General features: G+C 42.8%; 1 protein-coding gene across 1 annotated transcript; it reads right to left on the bottom strand.

Annotated features, from left to right (window-relative positions):
* Positions 1-1,139: 1,139 nt before the first annotated feature.
* Positions 1,140-24,838, bottom strand: MSANTD3 (Myb/SANT DNA binding domain containing 3). The gene is made up of 3 exons (XM_047067046.1): positions 24,758-24,838; positions 10,001-10,451; positions 1,140-2,260 (listed from the first exon to the last, which is right to left on the bottom strand). The coding sequence occupies exons 2-3, from the start codon at positions 10,416-10,418 to the stop codon at positions 1,851-1,853; spliced, it is 828 nt and encodes a 275-aa protein (XP_046923002.1). The 5' UTR covers positions 10,419-10,451; positions 24,758-24,838; the 3' UTR covers positions 1,140-1,850.
* Positions 24,839-25,171: the final 333 nt, after the last annotated feature.

The following is a 25,171-nucleotide window of genomic DNA, read 5'->3' as shown; positions in this document are numbered from 1 at the left end:
AAAGGGAAACTTCACTCTGTTCACATCTGTGTTGAGGGCCTGCCATTCCCTGCCCTAATCCTGAGCGGGTAGGAGGGCATGGAGAGTCAAGTTCTGTCTTCCATAAACCATTTAAGCTTGGGACTTTACCTAGATGTGTCTTCTCTAAAGGGTCCATTTTGTAAACATGAAATTAAGAATACAAATCCTTACAAAAGGATCCTTTCTTTCAAATCTAGTCTTTATAGCTTTCCTTCAAATAACCAGTGCTTCTAAGATATTTAAAATATGATCAGAGTATAAATTGATATCCATTTAAGTTTTATGTAGTACGTAAATTAAATAACAAGTATATGTTTATCTTACTCAACTTATAGTCCCCAGGACCCAAATTCAAAACTTAGGAAGGCGGGAAGCTTAGCCAAAGCAGTAATCAATTGTTCCCTAATGACCCATACCTTCTGGACAATTCAGATGTTAGCAGTACCCATTCAAGACTATGCAGACCACACCACAGTCAAGGAGTTGCAGAAGATTCTAAACATTATCTAAACCAATGCCTTACTTTATTACAGGCACTGATTAAAAGGAGGTACCCCAGCACTCTGAGGCAGAGCCAAGATCAGAATTCAGGCCATGGCTTCTCACCCTACACCCCCCTACATAGCCTCTGCCACACATACTTTTCTTTCCCCAGCACGTGGCCTTGAAATTTCATGCTCAGAAATTGCTGACCTGCCTTGACACATGTCACTTTTCTTGTTCCAGCTACTGCTGTGCCCAACATCCCAGAACTGGTTTTAACACTAGGCTACAGGAGAAGCTATCTCACAACTAAATCAAAATATCCATTTGCCAATCCATAGTTCCAAATATGCTGGTAACGGGTTCTTAAAAAGCCAATGCTAACCGTGTGATGCAAACTCCACAGCATTACTAATAGCTAGCACCATGAGCATGGTGAGGGAAGGGCCTTTCCCTAGGTGGCCGATGATTAAAAACAGGGCACCCATTAACTCAGTAGCACAAAGTTGGGAGGAAACTACAGAGGGAAAGCAAAAATGAGCACAGTGGGGTTGGCAGCACCTTTAAAAAACATACACAGTGTGACTATAAAATTGCAAGTCTTATCTTTTAATAAAACAAACATGATAGGTTATAGAAATCTAAATGAACATTTGTCCCTCAAAGCAGTTACATCCTTAGTTCCAACAAAGCTACTGCTTTTGGAGCCATTATTTGGAACCCCTCTTTGGGGAAAGGCCTTCAAAGGCAGTTCATGAGCCACATGAGAAAATATCCTTCCAAATGTTGGGTGTTTAAAATCAGAAAAGCCACTCAAAGAATGACACTGGGGGTGGGGGGAAGGAAAAAGGCTCTCATGGAGGTTTCCCTAAAGACCTCCAGCGAGTTCTGAGCAATAGCATCACCCCTGGAGAAACATGTGGCCTCCAGGGACTTTCAGCCACTTTCAACGGGAACGTGTTCACTTGGATAGAAAAGTTCCGCTATTAAAAAAAAAAAAAAAAAAAAAAAAATCAGCCACACTCCTTTATAGTCACACTTGCATCTGATTAAAAAAATACAACAACAACACTCACACGTGGTTCTTGTATGAATTCTAATTAAGAGACATTACATTCAGAATCATAGCACTCATAGTGATAGTTTTCAGGAGACTGGATCAGCTTCTTTGCCACTGAAGGGGTACATGGGGTGCAGCAGTTTACCTGAATGTATTCTTAAATACGTGACTACTACCGCTCTAATTTTCCTAGTTGTAGCTCTGTTACAAGTTACTGACCGCAAGTTCATGTTCCAGGCTTTCTTTGCCGACACAGATTGGTTACAAGGGAGCCGCCCCCACAGTCTTAGGGTGAATTGGGAAAGGGCCGGTTAAATGAGGAGACAGGCCACTCCTTGGTGAAAGTTTGTAGCTTCCTTTCCCAATACATCTTCTTTTTATTGAGAACTTCCATTTTTATCCTGTGTTCCTCCTCTGCCATCTCACACTCCCGCTCTATCTGCTGGATTTTGGCCACATGCACCTCATTCATCTGTATCAGCTGCAGCTGTAAGATGGACATTTGTTGATGGTGTTCTTCCTCATGCATCTTTTTTAAAGCACCTTCCTGAGAGGTTTTGCTCCTGTAGTGTTTATTGGCTGTTATTCTGACAGCTGAACACGAGGGTTCAGGTTGAGAGGTCCCCTCACACACAGGAAAATGTATGAACTCTTTCTCATCATCGCACAGTTCTCTATTTGAAACAGCAAATGATTCTGAAAAACAGTAGCAGAAAACATACGTTCAAAGATTTTACAGGCAGAGAGTGTATCAATCCTATTCCAAATGACAGGTCCCCCATCACAGGATGTAGTGGAAACAGTGTCTGCTTTGGCCTGCTTTGTCTATGGGTACTCTTGCTACACCTGACTTTTCAAAACCCACAAGTCAAAACCAGTGTTCCCTCCAGAAGCAATGATAAAGGGTTTTGTCATGTGGTTTCTAGAACTGTGAACTATAGGAACAGTGGTCCGAGACTGTGCTTATCAAGAACTGTTGACCTAAGTTCTAAACCGAAGTGTGCACAACTCCGAATAAGCAGAACACCATGGTACGAGCACAATGGTGGGTTTTCAGATTAAGTTCTCCATCAGTTTGACCTCTCTGTCTCAGTTTCTCATCTGGCCGTGAACACTTTCCCTAGCCCTTGACAATCCTTCCTGAAATCTCTTTCCTCTGTTAGCTTCCACACCATGGCTCTCTCCTCAGTTTTCGACACCTCCTCTCTGACTGCTACTTCTCAAGCTTCCTTCCAGGACTCAGACTCTTACTGCACCTGCAACTCACCTCTTAATATTCCTCTGGGGTTCCCATTTTTGGCTCAGTTTTCACTGCAGCCTAGTAACCCTCATAATCTGGTTTCTGACCTTGCTTTTTCTCGCCTTACTCCAAAATACCCTGGGTGCCCTTCAATCGTACCAAAAACTTCACATTCCTTAAAGACCATGCTCTTTTTTATAATTCTGTCTCTGTTCCTTCAGCCTGAAGTTGGGCCAGCTATTCATCCCTCTTCCCTCCCCACCCAGGACCCCACACTCACTCAAGCATGCACTCTTATTCCAGACTCTCCTTTCCAACCTCCCCACAACCCCCACTTTGTTCAGCATCTGCGAAACCCCAGATCGCTCCTTTCTCTATGAGTACTCCTCTGTAATAGCACTTACCATGTTCTAGTATTACTTTGGGACCATGCCTTATTCATTTCTTTTATCCTTGGGCACCAATTATTTTGCTTGGTACATAGAGGATGCCTAGTAAATATTTATTGACTGAAGCTTTGAACACAGGGGAGAAGAGCTTATGGATACAAAAGGATGCCAGTTTTGCTGGTGCCACATTCATACTAGTATTTTTATAGGGCAATGACATTTTATCAATTAAGGAGTTTCAATATGGAAGACACTAACTCCACTAACCCATGGAGTCTTCCAGCTGTGACTCCAAGGCTTTCTTGGGAAGCTTTATGTTCCCAATAATGAGAATTGTCTCCTTAGAGAAAAATAATATCAATTTATTAACAGAGTTGATTACATTATTACGTCCACTCCATTATTCCAGAAGATGGGATGCCGGGAATGTTAATGGCTACTGGGGGAAACCTAACTCGTAATACTCTGTTAATAAAAGGAAAATGGCTACTGTTTAGATTATTTCACTCCAAGGGGTTAGGTAACAACCATAACTGGTCCCTAATTAAGATTAAAGAGAAAGAAGGTAGAAGTCTCACTTTTGAAAGAGAAGGTTAAAAGTACTTCTGTGTCATCCAGAGATAATGAAAATATCTCCCTAGGAATCTTTCCCAACTCCAAGGGCTATGCCTTAATTAGATGTCCTTCCTTCATGCTCCTGCTGCCTCCTGAGCGTACCTCTGGCAGAGCACTTGTTAAAACTGGTGGCTTAACTACCTCCCCATCCAGTCTCTGAATACTCTGAAGACAGAAAGTGTCTCTTATTCATCCTCGTGGAGAACGCATTCCAGGGCCTGGACGATGCTGGCCACGTCAGAAATGTGTGGGAATGAACTGGTTGCGGTGGGTCACATCCCTCCCAACACAGCACAACTGTGTAGACAGGACAGTGTTCTGAGTGGAGCCAAGGCACAGGACAAGGAAATGGGAAAGGCTTCACCCCGGGAATAAGATCCCTCGGGTGTGAACAACGGCAAAGAGGTTACCTCATCTGCGTCCCATCTAGCCTTAGATCTGAAAGTATCTTCTTTGAAGACTGGACACATAGACATTTTTTGGCACTTTTGGCCTCTGTTTTCTTTGATTCCATTCCAGAAGATAGTTCTGTATGCTCCTCTAAGTCTTTAAAGTTCATGCCCTTACAATGCTGCTCATCTCTTCCCATTTCTAAATGTTCATTTTTGTCTAAACGATTCCAAGTTTTAGGGGCCTGATGATGATGATGATGGTGAAGGCAGCTACCATTTTCTGAGTAGCTAACCAGGCACTAGGCTAGTGCTTTGCAGCATCACCTCATTTAATCCTTAAACAACCTTCTGAGGGAGGTATTATTAGAGAAAACCAAATACAATATCCAAAGTCATTTGGCTAGCTAAAAGAGCCAGCACTCTAATCCAGGTCTGCACGACTCCAAAATCCAAGCTCAACCACTACAACGCCCAGCCTCTCCCTCCTTCCTTGCTCAGCTGACCACTTATGCATCTTAAAATGCTGCCTCCAAGTTGTATCCACTACAAACCCCTTTATTATTAAGAATATGGGTGCATATTCCAAATTTTGATCTCCAAATTTGTCTCTATAGAGCTGGGAACATGAAGTCAAGTACGGTCATGTCTGGGAGCAGAGAAATAAATGACTCTACTTTCAAACTGTTCTTTTGTAGTTTAAATGTGTACTAATATATAAATATTTTTAAAAATCCAGGCCTCTTAAGAGGCAGAAGCTGGAGCTTAAAACTAGAGGAGCCTGATGGAGTAGTTACTTAACTTTCACACAAATATTAGCTCCAATGAATGGAAGCTAGTGTTCAGATGGGGAGAATCTTCTCCTAATTATTAGGAAAAAGACTATGCTGGGAATGGCAACCTGCTAAAAACACACACCATGTAATCTGTCTCCCAGGTAAAACAAAGCCACCCAACATAGAAGACAACTCAGTCTTGTGCAAAATGGATAGGATGGCCTAAGGGCTTTCCTGGGGGCAGAGGACACTGCAAGGAGGTATTCTTCCACTTGGGCAATTTGAGTAAGTTTAATATCAGCAGGAAAATACCTATTATGGCAATAAATGGATGGAAAGGAAACTGTGCACAGGCCAAACCCCAGCTCTTCTCCCCTGTAGAACAAAGGGAATAGACCTGACTAGAAAAATGGATTAATAAGATGCAGTGAGTGCATACTACAGAATGTCATGCATCAACTAAAAGAAACAAATTTATGGGAACAGATCTTAAAAACATTCTAAATGAAAAAAGCAAAAAAAAAAAAAAAAAAGAAAAGGAATGTTATCTAAAGCACAATTTTCAATCTATGTAAATTTAAAATATATGCACACAGGAGCCCCTGGGTGGCTCAGTCGATTGAGCATCTGGCTTCGGCTCAGGTCATGATCTCATGGTTTGTGAGTTCGAGCCCCACGTAGGGCTTGCTGCTGTCAGCAGATCCTCTGTCTCCCTCTATCTGCCCCTCCCCCACGCACATACTCTCAAAAAAAAAAAAAATAAAAACATTAAAAAAATTTTAATAATAAAATAAATGTACACCAAACACCAACACCTGCTCTCAAGAACATGTGAGAGAACGCACGAGCACATTGTTATGATTAGGGGGCAGAAGAAAAGAATAAATGAGGTGAATGGTGACAAATGACAAGGGAATCAACACATAAGGAACACAAAATAGGGACTTTTCACAGACCAATGATTGTTAATGTGCCATGACTGGATACGTAACTCAGTCTCTGTACTGGAGTTCCCATCCCCAAAAGAAGGGGATTGGATTAAAAAGTGATAGTAGTGGAATTTATTTGCTTATTTTTAGTGTTTCTTTTTGAGAGAGAAAGACAGAGTGTGAACAGGGGTGGGGGAGGGACAGAGACAGGGAGACCTAGAATCCAAAGCAGGCTCCGGGCTCTGTGCTGTCAGCACAGAGCCCAACACAGGGCTGTAACTCACGAACCGTGAGGTCATGACCTGAGCCAAAGTCTGACGCTTAACTGACTGAGCCACCCAGATACCCCAATAATAATGGAATTTATTAATAAACATTTGCATTATTTAATTATAGCTTTGTGTACCCATGTTTGCATTATTTGCTTATATAGCTTTACAGTAAATAATAGAACATGAAATTAAGTGGAAGTTCTCTTAAGATAGTTGAGTACTTGAGAGCTTAGTTTTCTTAAATGTATTTGATGTTTAGTCATCCTACCCCCCTGACCACCCCTATAGCACATTTTGTTGGCTCCCTTACTTTGTTCTGCAAACCTGTTCCCGCAAGGTAACGGGAGATAGGTGTCACAGCCAAATGAGCCATATTATAAATCTATAGGGTACAAATTGTTTGAATGTATTGAAGGGGAAAATACTGTTTGTTTGTTTTGTATAAGAAAATACATTCCTTAGTGTTAAATCTTAAGACTACTGTGTTCAAATACAGATGTAGATTTCAAGAAAGTTGTGGACAAAGCTAAGAACATCCAGGGAATGGCGATCAAGATGACACAGCTGAAAGCACTTCGCACAAGAGATAGTTGGAGGGAGGCCTCTAGTGGAATCCTGCCAGGTTCCGTCCTGTTCAATGAATTTCCACAAATCTCTAATCACCTAACTCTGTAATAGGCAATGTGTAAGGTGTTAGAACAGCACTGTCCAATGGAAATATAATACTAGCTACATGTGTAATTTAAAATTTTAAAAAGTAAAAGGAGATAAAATTAAACTATTTTAATAACATTTTTATCAATATATTTAAAGCATTATCATTTGACATGTAATCAAAATATAAATTATTAGTAAGATATTTTACATTCTCTTTTTGGTATAAAGTCTTCTCGAGGGGTGCCTTGGGTGGCTCAGTTGGTTGAGTGTCCGACTCTTGATTTTGGCTTAGGTCAGGATCCCAGGGTCGTGGGATCAAGCCCTGTGCCAGGTTCCACACTGAGAATGAAGCCTGCTTGGGATTCTCTCTCTCTGTCTCTGTCTCTGTCTCTCTCTCCCTCTGCCCCTCTCCCCCACTTGTGCTCTCTCTCCCTCTCTAAAAATAAAAAAATTAAGTTAAATAAAATTTAAAAACAGCATTTCTATTTCAGTGTGAATAGTTAGAGCATATCTCAATTCAGTCTACCTATGTTTCAAGTGCTAAAGAGCCTCCTGTGGTTTGTGACTACTGTATTGGACAGCCCAGGGTTAGAGACAATAACTAAACTAACACACACACACACACACACACACACACACACACACACACACCACAGAGTCCACATGTCAAATGAAATACAACAAAATGAAAGCCATACCCTACAGCAAGTTTTCAACTTATTCCCCCAAGACCCTGAAGGGATGACTGACAATTATAGCTTTCTTCTTCTTTCTTGAAAGTAATTTGAAATAAAAAATGAGTAAGGTAACCTCAAGGCTGTTTTAATGTATAAAGAGAGTTCTAGCACCTTAACTACTAGTGTTAACAGATTACTTTGGACACACTCCCCAATTGACAAAGCACCCTGGTTCTCCACGGTGTGGCCCAGAAACAAAAATAGTCAGCACAGGCTATACTTTAATAATCACTAGCAAAAAGAGAAGTCTCCTGTGTCATATAAGTACAAACACTGAATTCTAAAATAAATCCCTTTTACAAGTGAGTCTCTAGAAATGTCACTACAGACACTGAGAATCCACATTCATTCCCTTCTTGCCGGAAATTTAGAAGTTGTGTTTTTTTTTTTTTTTAAATTAGATTCACAACATGCTTTTTCTTTTTTTTTTTTTTTTTTCAACGTTTATTTATTTTTGGGACAGAGAGAGACAGAGCATGAACGGGGGAGGGGCAGAGAGAGAGGGAGACACAGAATCGGAAACAGGCTCCAGGCTCCGAGCCATCAGCCCAGAGCCTGACGCGGGGCTCGAACTCACGGACCGCAAGATCGTGACCTGGCTGAAGTCGGATGCTTAACCGACTGCGCCACCCAGGCGCCCCTAGAAGTTGTGTTTTAAGAGTAAATGAATTACATCAGTTCCTCTGAAAAGAAAGAGAAAGGGTTTTTTGAAGTGAACTTTCTAGATCCTACTCTAGAATTTGAAAATGGGGAAATAAGACTGTCCCCTTAGAATAACCCTATGAAATCAATACCCAGTAATCCAGATCAAAGATCTGCAAAGTTAACTGAAAGTGGTCTACATCAGCATCTTCCTCGGCAACATCTCCCAGGGAATGAAGCTATTTGACAAGCAGCCCTGCTGATTCACCTGCCTCCCTCCCTCAGCACCCACTCCCCTCACCGCCTGCAGAGAATGAATGGCTCTGAGGCCAACAAGATGGAGAGTAACTGGCTAACGCTAGGGATATCTCCAAAGCATGGACACTGTCAGTTAGCAGTGGGCCCCATCCACCACAGAAGTAACATGGAAGGGAGGAAAGAGAGAATTGGCCGTGTCCATATAAATGCTGTCTGCTGGGAGATACCCAGCTTGGGAACTCAAGAATCAAAACTCACATAAGGTTTCTACACTGGAAAACAGTACGTGAGGTTCATGACACTATGGTCATCTAACTGGTTCCCTGGACTTAATCTTGGTAAATGATCAGCAAACTTTTGATCACAATGCAGCTTGCCAGGATGATTTGCCTACAGGGCGAAAAAACGTGCTAATCAAAAACATGTATTCAATTCACTTGGTTATTATCTTTTTCACTCTACGTGGATAACGTTCTTGGTTTCAGATAGTTTCTTGTGACTTTTAATTAACCACTGCCTCAGAGCTCAATCTACTCTGGGGACGCTAATAAGTGAATTTCTCATCCTGCAAGCCAAGGATCACAGCTTTCCTAGACAAGTGCTTGCTGGGTCCTTGGAGCAGCCCTCTGGCCTCACCAGGAATATTCCTCTGCTTCAAGATGTGCCTTCTGCAAACTGCAATGAATCTTTATATAAATTGGCCATTTCAATCTTAAAGGAGGCAAGAATTATTGGCAATTTATCTATATGCATTCCCATCCTCCCCTTGCTGAGTCATTTCAATAGCCTTTCCAAGCTATGACACACTATCATAATATCCTCGATTCCATGACAGTCTTTTCCTTCCCTAAGAATTACGTATAACCTATTTTTCTTTTTCAATGAAAGTATATTAAATCTAAGATGAAAAAAAGCTAAAATGAATTTTTCCCAGAATTTCTCAAGTTAGCTGGAGTACCACAAACCAAAACTGTGCATCACAATACTATAATGGGTAGGAAGGCTGGTTTTTAACCCAGATGAATGTTAAATAGGTATTTGCTATACTGTTTTCTACTTAATTCTTAAGTCTGAAATAGTTCACTTATTTTAATGTGGCCTCTGAGTGACTTAATGCAGTGCTCTGCACCTAATAGGTCCTAAAAAAATCATTTTCACAAAAAATAAGATTGAGTGAATAAATACAGATTCTCAAAGAAATTCCCTTTAATATACATGACATAGGCTGAGATAGGCAACAGGGGTCCTTCATTCATAACTATACGACTAGAGCCTCTTATTTTTCCTTATTCTTCAGAATAAAGATGAGAGATCTCAGAGAGAGCGAGAACAAGGATATTAACAAGTCCTTTTGTTTTTTATGTGCTACACGACTAGAATGTTCCATATAATCTGGAGGTTTTGACTTGGGAAAATCAAGTTTGCCGTGAAAGTTTCTCTTTACTAAACTGCCTCAAAATTAAAGATTTTAAAATCACCAAGTCCAGCAGGTACCCAGGGAGGACACGCACGCCGGCCTCAAGAACCAGTACCTTGGGCTGCGCTGTCGGGGTGGTATTCGGGCTCCTCTTCCGGGGGGCTCTGCAGGAAGTAGAGCTGCTCTGGCAGCATGTTGGCAATCTTCTCCTTCCCTAGGACGTGGGTGCTCAGAAGAGGGCTGACACTCCGTTTCACCTTCTCTCTCCTCTCATGGGCCATAATCTTTTTGGTCCGAGCCTTGATGTTCTCCCAGCACTTCTTTAGCTGTTTGAAATCCCGCAGTGACACACTTGGCTGAGAGTTGTATTCATGGGCAAGCGCCTGCCAGGTACGCTGCTTGAGGGCAATCGTTCGCGCGTCGCTTTTCTTACATTCCAGCACATATTTGTACTTTTCTACCAAAGCAAGCAGGATGCTCTTTTCCAATTCCGAAAAGTATTTGGCAGGTTTTATAATTTCGTTGTTTTGCATTTTCCACTATATTTCTCCTGGCTGCTAGCTATCCTGTAAAAGGAAGTTCAAAACAATAATTACTAACCCCAGCAATAAAAATGTCAGCAAATCACATAATCTTAATCCCTGACTTGATTCCCTTGCCTGAAATACAGTACTTTCTTTCCCATTAGTATTGAATTATGATATTCTCAGGAAAACATTCAGAAGTTCACTAGGAGTGGGGTTTTACTTCAAAGAAGGTTTTCAAGTAGGTCCTTTGTTGTATTTCTTGGCCATTTTGTGAATATCTTGTATGCCACGGCAAAAAAAGAAAAAAAGAAAAAAGAAAAGAAAGCTTGAACATCTAGGCAGAACTCTTAATTTGTTAATTCATTTCTGCTCAATATCAGGGAACTGATCATCCCCCAAACTCATGTTAGGCAGCTTTTCAACTAAACAGCTTTCTCAGAGTTTTGTCACAGCTGAAAACAAGAAATGCCACCGAGTAACCAAATAGAATGGATAATATAAACATCGAGATTTCAGAATCATCAGGAAATCACCTGAAAAAGAACTGACATTTCCATCACTTCCATCTGTGACCTTGGATAGGGCCATGCTCCCAATAGGAACCTCAGTTTCTCTTCACCTTTAAAATGAGGGCTTGGAGTCTATGATCCCTAAGGTCTGAGGCCACTTTTAAGTATACAGTCCTATGTAAATAATTCACATAATTTCAGAGGTGAAAGGGCCAGTACCCTTCTTTTCTTTCCTTTTTTTAAAAAATTTTTAATGGTTATTTATTTTTGAGGGAGAGAGAGACAGAGACAGAGAGTGAGTGAGCAGGGGAGGGGCAGAGAGAGAGGGAGACAGAGGATCCAAAGCGTACTCTGTGCTGACAGCAGAGAGCCTGAGGTGGGGTTTGAACTCACGAACCGTGAGCTGCCTGACCTGAGCCGAACTCAGACACTTTTTTTTTTAGTTTTTTTTTTAATTTTTTAAATGTTTTTATTTATTTTTGAAGGAGAGAGAGAGAGAGAGAGACAGAGCATGAGTGGGGGAGGAGCAGAGAAAGAGGGAGACACAGAATCCTAAGCAGGCTCCAGGCTCTGAGCTGTCAGCACAGAGCCCGACGCGGGGCTCAAATTCACAAACTGTGAGATCATGACCTGAGCCAAAGTCGGATGCTTAACCGACTGAGCCACCCAGGCACCCCTTTTTAATTTTTTTTAAGCTTTATTTATTTTTGAGAGAGAAAGAGAGAGACAGAGCATGACTGGGGGAGGAGCAGAGAGAGAGGGAGACAGAATCTGAAGCAAGCTCCAGGCTCTGAACTGTCAGCACAGAGCCCAACATGGGGCTCAAACTCACAAACTACGGGATTATGACCTCAGCTGAAATCAGATGCCCAAATGACTGAGCCACCCAGGTGCCCCCAAAGTCAGACACTTAATTGACTAAGTCACTCAGGGGCCCCTACCACTCTTTTCAAGTGAAGGAACTAAGGGCGAGTGAACTGGACTGCCCAAGATCACAAAGATGGTACCTTGGGAGGTCAAGAACCTGGACTGTCCTAATAATCTGGTATCCTTTTTTTTTTTTTTTTTGAACACACCAAATATCCATTTTATTATGCATATTCCTTTAAAGTCTTTGTTCCATATTATAATTAGTTACAATTATATATTATTTATAATTTTTGAAATATACATTTTCTCCATTATCTTTTAAGAATAAGTCTACATACCTTTTTATGTTTAGTTAAAAAATAGATATTTAACATACATAAATTTTATTTGACAGCCATATACATAATGAAATAATTACAAGCTAATTAACGTATCTCACACGGTTACCTTTTTAAAGATCTTATGTATTATATATTTATTTATTTTTAAGTGTTTATTTATTTTGAAGGAGAGAAGAGAGCAAGTGAGTGGGGAAGAGGGGAAAAGAGAGAGAGGGAGAGAGAGAATCACAACCAGTGCAGAGCATGACACAGGGCTTGATCACACAACCCTGAGATCATGACCTGAGCCAAAGTCAGGAGTTGGATACTTAACTGAGCCACCCAGGTGCACCAAGATTTTATTTTTTAAGTAATCCCTACACCCAACATGGGGTTTGACATTAACAACCCTGACATCAAAAGTCACATGTTCTACAACTGAACCAGCCCAGGTGCCCCAAAATAGCTACCATTTTTGTGTGTATGTCAAGAGCCCTGGAATCTACTCTCTCACGTATCTCCAGTATTCAATACAGTATTAGTAACTTTTGTCATAGACTTATTCATCCTACATAACTGCAACTTTGTTCCCTTTGTCTATTATCTTCCCATTTCTCCCACCACATCCTCAATCCCTGGTAAGGTGTGTTTAAATAGTCTGGTATTGTTTGTGTCATTTCACAACTATCTCTTGGACTCTCACGTTGGATGATTCCAAATTTCTCAACAACCATGATTACCTTAGGTCATCTTACCATCCTCCCCATTACTGAGCCAGGATCTTTCAAACAAAAGGTGCTTAGTAAATGTCTTATTCCCCTGAACCTATGTGTGTTTTGTGACCCCACACTTTTTCCACTTAAGCTTCCTACAAACTTAATCTCTCAAATACATTATGGGAAGAATGTTCCTAAGTAACACTGAATACAGCAATTGAGCATTGCATATTTCCCTTTGTGGAAAGAGCCAAGACACCTCAGTCCTTTTATTTTCCAAGCCTCTGATTTTTTCAGAATAACAGGCAAGCATCAAGATTCTGATGATGTAGTCCATTTAAAACTGATCGACTCAAATCAAAAGAATTAGGAATCACTTGAAAAGAGTCCCACCAGCCAAAAAATGGAATATCTGAACATCAACAAGGATGATGGGTACACAAATATTCATTAAATTATTATATCTGTGTATGTTTGAAAAGTTCCACAATAAAAAGTTAGGGGGATGTGCCTGGGTGGTTAACCATCTGACTCTTGGTCTCAGCTTAGGTCATGATCTCATGGTTCATGAGTTCAAGCCCCACATAGGGCCCTGCACTGACAGCGTGGAGCCTACTTGGGATTCTCTCCCTCTCTCTCTCTCTCGCTCTCTTTCTCCCTCTCCTGCTCATGCTCTCTCTCTCTCTCCCTCTCAAAATAAACTTAAAAAAATTTTTTAAACGTTTATTCATTTTTGAGAGACAGAGCACAAGCATGGGAGGGGCAGAGAGTGAGGGAAACACAGGATCTGAAGCAGGCTCCAGGCTCTAAGCTGTTAGCACAGAGCCCAACGTGGGGCTCAAACTCACAAACTGCAAGATCATGACCTGAGCCGAGGTTGGATGCTTAACCAACTGAGCCACCCAGGCACCCCTCTCAAAATAAACTTTAAAAAAAATTTTTTTTTAAGTTAAGGAACAAAGGCAGTGACTTTTAAATACATGGTATACTAATTTAAAATCACATTATTACAAGCTAGCTATTCACATACTATGCCTGGGGAGAGGTTACTAAGAGAGTTGTGAAGAGCTGAAATCTTAGACCTGAGGCTGGAGGAGATCCTGCCATATCAGAGAGCCTTAAGATTGAGGCCAAGGAGCGTGGGCTTTACATGAAGGCAATAGAACCTGATCAGGGTCTCTCACTATGCACCACCTCATCCCAAAAGGTAAGATTAGAATGAAGGACTAGTGTGACTGGCATCTCCACATACCAGATACCCTGCCTCACATTCACTGTGGACATATCAGTATCACAGATCAAGAGATTCAGATACATGTCAAAGTGCTTTGACCCTCAGGTCTTGGACAAAGCTAAACAAGGAGAAATGTATCTTTGGGGATGTATCACTGAACCCTTAACTTCCCAGGCCTGTATTTTAATGATGTTGTTCAGGGCGCGTGGGTGGCTCAGTCAGTTAAGCATCCAGCTTCGGTTTGGGTCATGATCTTACAGTTGGTGAGTTTAAGTCCCACATCGGGCTCTGTGCTGACAGCTCAGAGCCTGGAGCATGCTTCGGATTCTGTGTCTCCCACTCTGTCTGCCCCTCCCCCACTCACGTTCTGTCTCTCTCAGAAAATAAACATTAAAAAAATTTTTTTTGAAAATCGTGTTGTTCTAATGTCCCTATAATAACCAGTCCCCTTCCTCCCCAAAGGTCCAAAACTTTTTGCCTACATCAATATTCCTATTCCCTATTAACCAACATTCCCCAAACGGAAATTTATTAATACACACCTGCTACAATATAACTCTTCTGTAGTATCTCTAACTGTAGTATCTCTAACTGTAGTATCTCTAACAAGATATCTATATCCAACTTTATGTAGTTTTTATTACAAAATTAATAGGCATACTGAATGTTCTTAAACTGCACAGCTCCTAGAGCAGACTCTGATTCCCCCCCCATCCCAGCTTTTCTGCACCAGATGTCAATATGCCTACCTTCCATCACACTCCCACTTTTTTTATTTTAATTTTTTTAATGTTTATTTATTTTTGAGAGAAAGAGAGAGAGACAGCATGAGCAGGGAGGGACAGAGAGATAGAGGGAGACACAGAATCCAAGGCAGGCTCCAGGCTCTAGCTGTCAGCACAGAGCCCGATACGGAGCTGGAACTCACAAATGGTGAAATCACGAACTGAGCCGAAACCGGACACTCAACCAACTGAGCCACTCAGGTGCCCCCACACTCCCACTCTTTTTAAGAATCACTGCTCTTGGGGAGCCTCGGTGGCTCTGTCGGTTGGGAGACCGACTTGAGGTCAGGTCATGATCTCGCGGTTCATGAGTTTGAGCCCCACGTCGGGCTCTGTGCTGACAGCTCAAGAGTCTGGAGCCTGCTTCAGATTCTGTCTCCCTCTCTCTCTGCCCCTCCCCGCTCGCGCTCTGTCTCTCTCTGTCTCTCAAAAAATAAATGTTAAAAAAATTAAAAAAAAAAAGAATCATTGCTCTAAGGATTAAGAAGTCTGATTCACAAATGAAAAAAGAGATTGTTCCCTATTTTTTTCTAACATAGGTAATGCTATCTTACTTATATGTATCTATATTTTTTCTAAGAAAACATTTTTTAAAATAACTTTATTTCTTCAAGATAAATTCCTAAAAGAGGAATGGCTGCCACAAAAGATGAAAACACTTAAGACTTTTGTTACATTGGGGCGCCTGAGTTGCTCAGTCCATTAAGCATCCGACTCTTGGTTTCCACTCAGGTCATGATCTCATGGTTTGTGAACCTGAGCCCTGAATCAGGCTCTGCATTGGCAGCTGGCAGCACAGTGCCTGCTTGGGATCCTCTCTCTCCTTCTCTCTCTGCTCCTCCCCTGTTCGTGCTCTCTCTCAAAATAAATAAACTTAAAAAAAAAAAAAAGGACTTTTGTTACATCACCAGCTGTCCTCCAGCAATGGTGTACCAATTTACATTCCTACTAATAGCACATGAGCACTTCTGTTTCCCCACTCCATTTACTCTTGCTGTTAACATTTTTTTTATTCTATCCCAGCTGTGGAGGTGCAAAATGTCGCTTCACTGTTTAATGAAATATGAATGCCTGCTCTTAGGCAAATAAGCCACACTCTAAACAAAGTCTCTGAGGTAGTTGGTGGAACTGAAACCCCAGAGAATTAATTTCAAGCAATTAAACGGTTCCACCTTACAATGTATGCAGTACCGCAAGGTACCACCAGGTGGTGGTGCGTTTGTGGGAAGTCTACTGATGTGTGTGACCACTTGAGTCTCTAATAACTACAATAACAGTGGCAGATAACCATTATTGAGTCCTTACTGTGGGTTAGACACTATACTAAGTGCTTAATATGCACTCTATCATTTAATACTCCCAAAAATAGCCCCTGAGACTACCATTTGTTACACTACAGTATTTTCTGTTAAAAAAAAAAAAAGACTTTATTAAAGTACCAGAAGAAATTATACAACTGCTCTCAAAAGCAAACTCAGAATTACCAACACCTGGGGACCATTAATAGCCTATTAACTAAACTGTTATTTAATCACTAGCTAAGTAAATCCAGAGTTACCAATTTACTTTGCTTAATTTTGTAGAACAGCAGGCCTCCCTGGGCCATGTGGTTGCATTCTGCAGGGCTGTAAAGGATTCTGGTATGAGATGGTGTACCCCAAAGGTCCCCTATGGATTCCCAATAGCTTCATGAAGGAGGCTGTTTATTCCCAGTAACCACTTCCATTTCCCAGATCAGAAAAGTGAGGCTCAGTAACTTGCCTGTGGCCACACAAAGAGTAAGTGGCAGAACCAGGATTCTGCACTCCACCCTGCTTAGCTCTCCTCTTCAGACCTAGTGACTGCTTGTGTCCCTGCTCGAATTACATGTCAATTAGCAATGTTAGCAGGGAAAGGTCCTAGGGTAAAGCTACTCAGGAGATGTTCCCGCCTCTGTCCATCTCCTTTTGGGGCCTCTTCCCCTCCCTCCCATCACCTCTACCTCTATGTCTCAGACCTAGGGCCCACAGCCACCCCGCCCCAGTGTACGGTTCTCTAACCAGAGCTCTGAAATAAGTTCTGCTGTTGATCTGATGGGAACGTATGTTTGAAACGTAACTGTAGAGATGATATGGAGCTTGCTTTTTAAAATTTTTTTAAAATGTTTATTTATTTTTGAGAAAGACAGAGACAGAGCATAAGCAGAGGAGGGGGAGGGAGAGGGAGAGGGAGAGGGAGAGGGAGAGAGAGAGAGAGAGAGAGAGAGAGAGAGAGAGAACAAAGCAGGCTCCAGGCTCTGAGCTGTCAGCACAGAGCCCGATTGGGGCTCGAACTCAAGAGATGATATGGAGCTTTAAAATTGTCTAAGCCCCAGGGGAACATTAATATTTAGCTTAAGCATCTGACAGTCCCAAGTAAACAAACTTCCCAAAGTAAGAAATCTCCAGGCAAAGCTTGTTAATAGAAACGTCAAGGCTAGAAAATACATTCTAGCTTAAAACTACTCAGCAATGTCCATAATTAGTTATAGACGACAACATAACAAGCCTTCTCTGCTGCATCAGCTTTTATTAGAGAAAGATGGGCCTTCCCTGCCCCCCAACTCTGCTCAATATAGATCACCTTTTCTGTCTGCTGTTCTGGAGACAACAGTGCTACTGGTCCTGATGCGTGGTTGTGGTTCAACTAGCAGCCCAGTGACCCTCACAGAGTGGGCCTTCATTAAACATTTAATGAATGAGGGGCACCTCGGTGGCTCAGTTGGTTGAGCATCCAACTCTTGATTTGGCTCAGGTCATGATCTCATGGTTCATGGGTTTGAGCCCCACACTGGGCTCTGCGCTGACAATGCGGAGCCTGCTTGGGATCTTTCTCTCCCCCTCTCTCTGCCCCTTCCCCGCTCAAGCTTGTGCTCTCTCTCTCAAAATAAATAAATAAACTTAAAAACCATTTAATGGATGAATACATTTTGATATAGGCATAAAACTGCCTATGATGATGCACAGAATGAGTATCATACATAATAGTCTGTACATCAAAAGCTGCATTCAAGTAAAAGTGGTCAAAAAAATAGCAAAATCCAAATGCAATGAAAGTTGCCCTTGGGCCAGGCAAAGACTCATAGACAGGACTAAATAAGAGCATGAATCCAATACCAAAAAAACAAAAACTAAAAAAAAAAAAACAAAAAAAAACAGAGAATACAGCACAATTCTCCAAACACTACCATTGACTAAACCACCAGAAGATTATAAGTACATTTAATATCACTTTAAAACAAAAATCCATCTGTTATGGACTGAATGTTTGTAGCCCCCAAATTCATGTGGTGAAGCTCTAACTCCCACAGTGACTGTATTTAGAGATTGGGCCTTTAAGGAAGTAATTAAGGTTAAATAAGGTGATAAACGGGGGGCCCTGGTTCAAGGGGATTTAGTGTCCTTACAAGAGACATCAACATTCTCTTTCCCTTTGCCTTCGTCTCTCCCTCCTTCCCTGTCCCCTTTCTCCCTGTCTTCTCAGGGGCTCACAAAGAGGTCACGTGAGCACACAGAGCGATGGCAGCAGCCTACAAGCCTAGAGAAGAAGGTTCACTCAGAATGAAACTTACTTTGCTGGCACCTTAATCTTGGACTTCCCAGCCTCCAGAACTATGAGAAATACATTTCTGATATTTAAGCCACCTAGCCTGTGGTATTTTCATTATGACAGTCCAAACTAACACACCATCTAATGATATTTTAAGTCCACCAAGGGTCAATCTAAGTCCTAAAATTTGAGCCAAGACGAGAGAAACTTGACCAGATTTTAGTATTACCTTTCATGGAAAAGGGAGTTCTTTGAAGTCAGTACTCAGAATAGGAACCGTGGCTGAAGATCTGTGTAGAGCTGAGACCTGGGAGAGATGTCAGGACCTTTTAAACCTTAATGAGTTATTGCTCGTGAAGTGACATGAACCAAGACATTGAACGCAGAAAACCTGGGCTCAAATCCTGACTTGAGCACTCGCTTAGCTGTGTGGCTCTGGCCAAGTCAATTAATCTCCAGTGTTTCACTGTAAAATGAGGCTAAACCCCTACTCTGTCTCACTCCCTCTGCACAGCTACCCTTCAATGGGTGTAAAGAAGAAACACAGACTAAAGCTGCAATAAATTTTAGTTTCTTCCACCCCTCCCACTCATATTAAGCTGCTTCCAAAAATAGAATAGTGGTCTATATACAAGATATACTCGAATACTTATTGGCTCTTTTATTGCACAGACACACAATTCAACAAATGTAATGAATTCCTGCCAAAGGCTATGTACTGTCCTAGAGCATGCAGGAGACACAAAAACAAGCTGAAGCCTACAGCCTGGAAAGAACGCTGGCATGCCTAAACTGATAACAGAGAAGCACAATGACACAGACACCACAGAAGAGGACAAAGCACCTTGGGCAGTCAGAGAAGGGAAGAGGTTAATTTGCATTCTTCATGAACAAGAGGACTTTGGAGCTAGATCTTTAAGAATGTAGAGGATATGAACACAGAGAGTTGAAGGAGATCATTCAGATAAATAATTGGTAAGGGCCTAGACTCTGAGTGGTGACCATGTTAATGGGAAGGAGAAGGTGCACACCAGAGGCTGTTTCAAAGTGAGAAATTACCAAGGCATGTGTGTGTGTCTGCACGAGGGTGGGGGGATCAAGAGGAGGCAGAAGCAACGAGGGTACAGGAACCCCCACTCTGTGCAGGCACCAGAAAGAGAAGTATTGTTTAGGATCGAGGAGGTCATACATATTTCAATGAAGACCTAACATAGTACAGCTTATTGTGTGGGGCAGGCTGGTGACAGTGATAAGCACAATGACAGAGATGTGCCTAGGGACCCTACTCCAGGACTGGGGGGATCTAGATTAAGAACCTTAATTCCTACTAGAATAGACTGGAATTAGAGTTAGCATTGGAGCAAAGGAGGGCCACGACTTGGGAGACACTGAAGGAATGCATACAGATGTGTGGGTGAGTGGAGGGGAGGCAGATGTGGCACCCATTCCCTTAAGAGAGGCTTGGCAACACGTTATGCATGATTATTTGGCTCTGAAGGAGACAGATGACAGGCTATTTCCTAACCTGGTCTGTTGCCTCGGTGTCTTCACTCGGCATCCCCACGACACTGATCCTGACATGTTAAAACTAAGTCCAATCCTCTCATTTTACAGATGAGGAAACTGGGGCTCATAGCAAAATAGGGGGTTTCCTGGGATTCTAGCAACAGAGGAGACTAGAAGCAAAGCTTCCTCGTTTGTTTTCAACCCCTCCCCCCCACATCTCCTCTTTGGGACCCTCTCATGGTCAAGATGTCCTTTTGTGAGGTGCCCTCAAGCCTTCCCCGCTATCCATCCTATCCGGGAACTTGAAGGAAACTGCTCTCAGCTCTGACATTAAATTTGTGACAATTAGGGCAAGTCCACTTCCCTCCTTGTCAATTCCTCATCTTGAACTTATGAAGCTAAAGTGGGTGTTCTCTAAAGCCCCATCCAGTCCTGGCAGTCCGTAGTAACTCTGAGGCTATGATGGGTTTTCTGCAACCTAATTTCCACAGTTCTCTGCCAAATACACATCAACGGTATCTTCTGGTTATTTATGAAGCTGGTGGTGCTACTGGCCAATGAAAGAGGACACTGAAACAACAGTGTAAAGCGATTTCAGCACTTTATGAACACGGGCCAGTGAAGGCCCGTACACAGGTTTAACCTAGATGTTAAGTAGTTCCAGGTGAAACAGGTGATTGGACCTCATCACTACAGTAGCCCCAGCAACTAGAATGTAGCTGGCGCACAGAAGGCGCCAAATATTAATAAATATTGATAAATATTTGTGGGATATATGTTGAAACTAACCTGCTCGCCATTTGCATTTTTTTTACTAATTATATCTAATTGTTCTACTACCTAAAATTTGTCCTTTTATAGAGCATTTATAATAGAAATTACTTCTTTGCTTCTCCCTGTAAATGCTATTGTACTGTATGCCAAATTTCTAAGAGCTGCACTATGACGGTGATGGCTTCATGATTTCATTCTATCCAGAGGTAGGAGTGATCAGACCTTATGGTGCCTGTGCCCACCTCCCCGTATACCTGCTCTCACAAGTCCAGACCTGACCACCCCAGATGGCCACTCACCTGGGCCCTCTCCGCCTCCTTCCTTCAGAGGGCTTTACGGTCTTATACGTTGCCATGAACTTGCTTCCTCTAATGCTCCCCCTCGTCTTCCCCTTCACTACCCACCCCAGGCGGCCATGTAACTTGGAAGTGTTTATTTTTACCATCTGTGTCTGAGTGTGACTGTGACCAGAACCAGCCTTGTGTTTAAGGCATGAACTTACACCTCCTGTCTTTCCACCCTCACACTTTCCTCTATAGACCAGATGAAGGTTCCTAAAAGTCCCTACCCGTACCTTCCCTCCCTCACAGCTCCAACCTAAACCGTCTCCCCACCCCAACCCCAAGCTCCCTGAAATTCCCCGCAAATCATTTTTTAAAGTATCGTCTACACAAAGCGCTTTTATAATACAGTAAGTTCCCATTCCAGCCCACTTCTTGCCTGTGGGTACTCGCTCCTCTCCCCCCACTACTTCAAAACAACCAGGGGCTCTCAGATCTCTGGGACAAGGATCCCAAGTATTTACCCCTCTGCAGCACTCAGAATTACTCAGTACTATGATCTATCCATGTTCTCAAGGGTCACCAATATCTGAGGGTGAACTCTTGAGGCTTGGAACTACGTTTTATTTGTATTTTTTTTTAATTTTTTTTCAACATTTATTTATTTTTGGGACAGAGAGAGACAGAGCATGAACCGGGGAGGGGCAGAGAGAGAGGGAGACACAGAATCGGAAACAGGCTCCAGGCTCTGAGCCATCAGCCCAGAGCCTGACGCGGGGCTCGAACTCCCGGACCGCGAGATCGTGACCTGGCTGAAGTCGGACGCTTAACCGACTGCGCCACCCAGGCGCCCCTTATTTGTATTTTTAGCATACCGCAGATTCTCAGTGTTTGTTCAAAAGAAAGTAAGGGTGTCAGGGAGATCCTCTCTCCCCAGCTCCATTCTCTCACCTCAGCACCACACACGTCTCCACTTGTCCACCAGCTACCTCTGTCTAGCTGTCCATTGTGGGCACCTCAGAAATCTCCAATTCTCCGTGCACAAAAAGCAATGAACTATTCCCCTACTCCTAAACCTCCTGATTGCCGATGACTTCAGCCACATTAACTTGGGTCAAAGCAGAAAACTCAGCATGTTCTTCCATCACAGGTAACCAATCACTAAGACCTAGTGTACATTTTACCTTAATGTTTATTATCTCCTCTCTCATCCTTATTGCCTTATATTCCTGAGGTCAGGCCCCAGTTCTCAAAATCATCTCCCACCTTCCAGCCCCTCTTCCACACAGCTGCCAGAGGGCTCTTCCTAAAACTCAGTGATCATGCCGTAACTCCTGCGCGTAAACCTCTTACATCTAACCCTAACCCTAACCCTAACCCTAACCCTAACCCTAACCCTAACCCTCACTCCTCAGTGATCAAGTCCAAACTCCACATATAGCATTCAAGGCCTTTTCAGATCTGGTCCCGATTACAGTACCCCCTCCACCCCACCCCTGTTTCCCTATATTTTTCAACCCAGCAGACCAAACTCACCTTCATGCCCTTGAATATGCTGTATTCTCATGACTCTGTACATGGGGCTTCCTCTGGCTGGAATCCAAGGTCCACCAAGAGTTCATTTTCTTTCTTCCCTTTTCTTTTTTAAAGATTTTAGTTTTAAGTAATCTCTACACCCAACATGGAGTTCGAACCCACAACCCTGAGATCAAGAGTCAGATGCTCTACCAACTGAGCCAGCAGGTGCCCCACCAAGGGCTAATTTTCATCCCTCAAGATCCAACTCTCATGGCATTTTTATGACATCTTCTTCAACTAAAGTCCAGGCTGTCATGTTAATTTACAATAGTTTCCTACTAAAAGGAGTTTGAGGTGGCTGACAAACCATGCACACACTGCAAATATGTATGTGTATATATTTATATATTTGTGTGTATGTATATATATATATATATATATATATTTTTTTTTTTTTTAAGGGAGAGAATATCAGGGCAAAGATAAGGCAAGGGTTAAAAAAAGCCCAGAAGCTAGGGAGTGGTGTAGCATTCAAAACTTCTATCATAATGTCTCATACTCCCCTTGTTAGAGATAATTTGACCCTGAGTTTTCTATCCAAAATGAATTAGTTACTCCTCTGTGAGCTCACTGCCAGTTGTATATGACTATACTGTAGCACTTCCCATATTTTTTTTGTAATTTGCTCTTTGTGTCCATCTCCCTCACTGGACTGAGAAATTCATAAGGGAATACATAATTTCTGACTCATCTCTGTATCCCCAGCAGGAAGCATATGACTCAGCAGACAACTGGTACTCAGCAGACATTTGTTGAATGAATGTCACCATGGACAGGGAAGAGGGTACTAGTGTTGGGTGAGCTCCCTACCAGGCATTTGAAAAAACATTGTTTTATCCTCATAAAAAAAAAAATTACATGGCTGAGAAATGGCAGAGCCAGGATTTGAACCCCAAACTATCTCTCCAAAGCAAATGCTCTTTCCATTAGCACACTGCTCCCTACCTTCACCATCACTATCTACTCAAATATCCACTCCTTCAAGGTCTGGTTTAAAAAAAACCCTTCTCCAAGAAGTCTTTCCTACTCATTCAGGTCCAGCCCAGACCTTCCACAACACTCAAGTAAGAAACAGCCACAATTCAGGAGAGGAAAGGGCACCTTCTCAGTAGGGGTAGGTGAGAACTGAGCAGGCTGCATAGGTATTCTGCAGATGGTGTTGTGAGGTCCTGGGCTCCCCCTACCAGTCCCTTTCCCTGGGGTACAGTCACTAGGCCTTCGTGCCTTTCTCTCCAGTCTTCAGGGTCCAAAACCTTCAAGTTCTCCCCATTTCAAACTGAACCCCAAGTGAACTGTGTTCAAAACACACTCCTTCATTACATCGGTCGGACCTTTGTATTTTAAGTGTCTTATCAACCTTTAGCATCTGTGAGTACCCCAATCTCTTGAAACACATGAAAATAATTTCAGGAATCACAAGAAGGGACAATGACATTTTAGGAAGCCCAATCATCTGGCTCTCAACCCATCTGAATATTTTTGGGGTGGCCTGGGTGTAAGAAAAGACAACCTGTGATCTCATCCCAGCATCCCTTTCCCCTCCCTGGGAGCAGGATGCCTGGTCTCTAAGGGCAGGATGGAATCTTGGTCCAGAATGCTTCTGGGGTAGTGAACTCTGGTCCCTTCCTCAACATCTTCCAGAGCTTCAGAATTCTTCTCTCTCCCCCTCCCCAGTCCACCCCTTTCTCTCCCTGGTCCCAAACTCCCATAACAGCCCTCAATCTTAACTTAGGAACGATGGTTTTGAATTCATATTCAACAATTCCCTTGGTAACACAAACTCTCATCTGACATGCTGAAATCCACATCACTGGCTCTTGTATTTTTCCACCTGGTTTTAAGTGTGTGACAAATAGAGCTCTGCATCCAACCCCTCTCCTGTACTGCAGGAACGTTTGTAATCTTAAGTGTTACCACATCTAAGAAACAACCAATCTCTCCGATCAGAAGAGGTAGGCTAAATAAATTCTTCATGGTTTCCTACTCCTAAATAAAGATTATTCGTGCAATTTACAATAGCTACCTCATAGCACTGGTGTGATGATTTAGATAACTCATACCAACTGTTTAGTACCTGGGGCCTGGTACACAAAAAGTACTCAAAATTTGGCTATGATCATTTATGTACACTATCTCTCACAATAGTACCAGGGGGTGGGTATTATATCACGCATTCCCCAAACCCCAGCACCCCCTCCTCCTTACCCCATTCACAGTAGCAGCAGCCCAGGCTCGGAGTAAAGAAGCTTTCCCAAGGTCAGGCGGGCACCGATATGATGATGCTCGGCCCTCGGCCTCTGACTGAGGGACCCCTCCCATTATACCCTCGGACGGGGCACCGGGGGGCCTTAAAGGAGACAAGTATGGAAAAGCGCTGAGCACAGTGTCTGGCAAAGAGCAGGGACCCTGGGATGAGAAGACCGCGGCACTGCGGTCGCCTGGACTCCTCCCTAGCTGCTCCCCCGGCCCGGGGGAACCAGAGTCCTCCCACCCCCACCCCCGGGTGCGCCGCCGAATCACCCCGAGGTCCGCGCCCTGGGGCTTTGTACGCCGCAGGCCGGCCCCACTCACCGAGTCCCAATCGCGGCGCGCGGAAGCGGCCGCCTGGCCTGCGGGGCT

Source organism: Lynx rufus, unplaced genomic scaffold (assembly GCF_022079265.1).
Source record: "Lynx rufus isolate CCGP_SWC_20201006 ecotype Redwood Valley unplaced genomic scaffold, mLynRuf1.p SCAF_10, whole genome shotgun sequence".
NCBI lineage: Eukaryota > Metazoa > Chordata > Mammalia > Carnivora > Felidae > Lynx > Lynx rufus.
The sequence above is the reverse complement of the archived record's forward strand: the minus strand, read 5'-3'. Positions and strand labels throughout refer to the sequence as shown.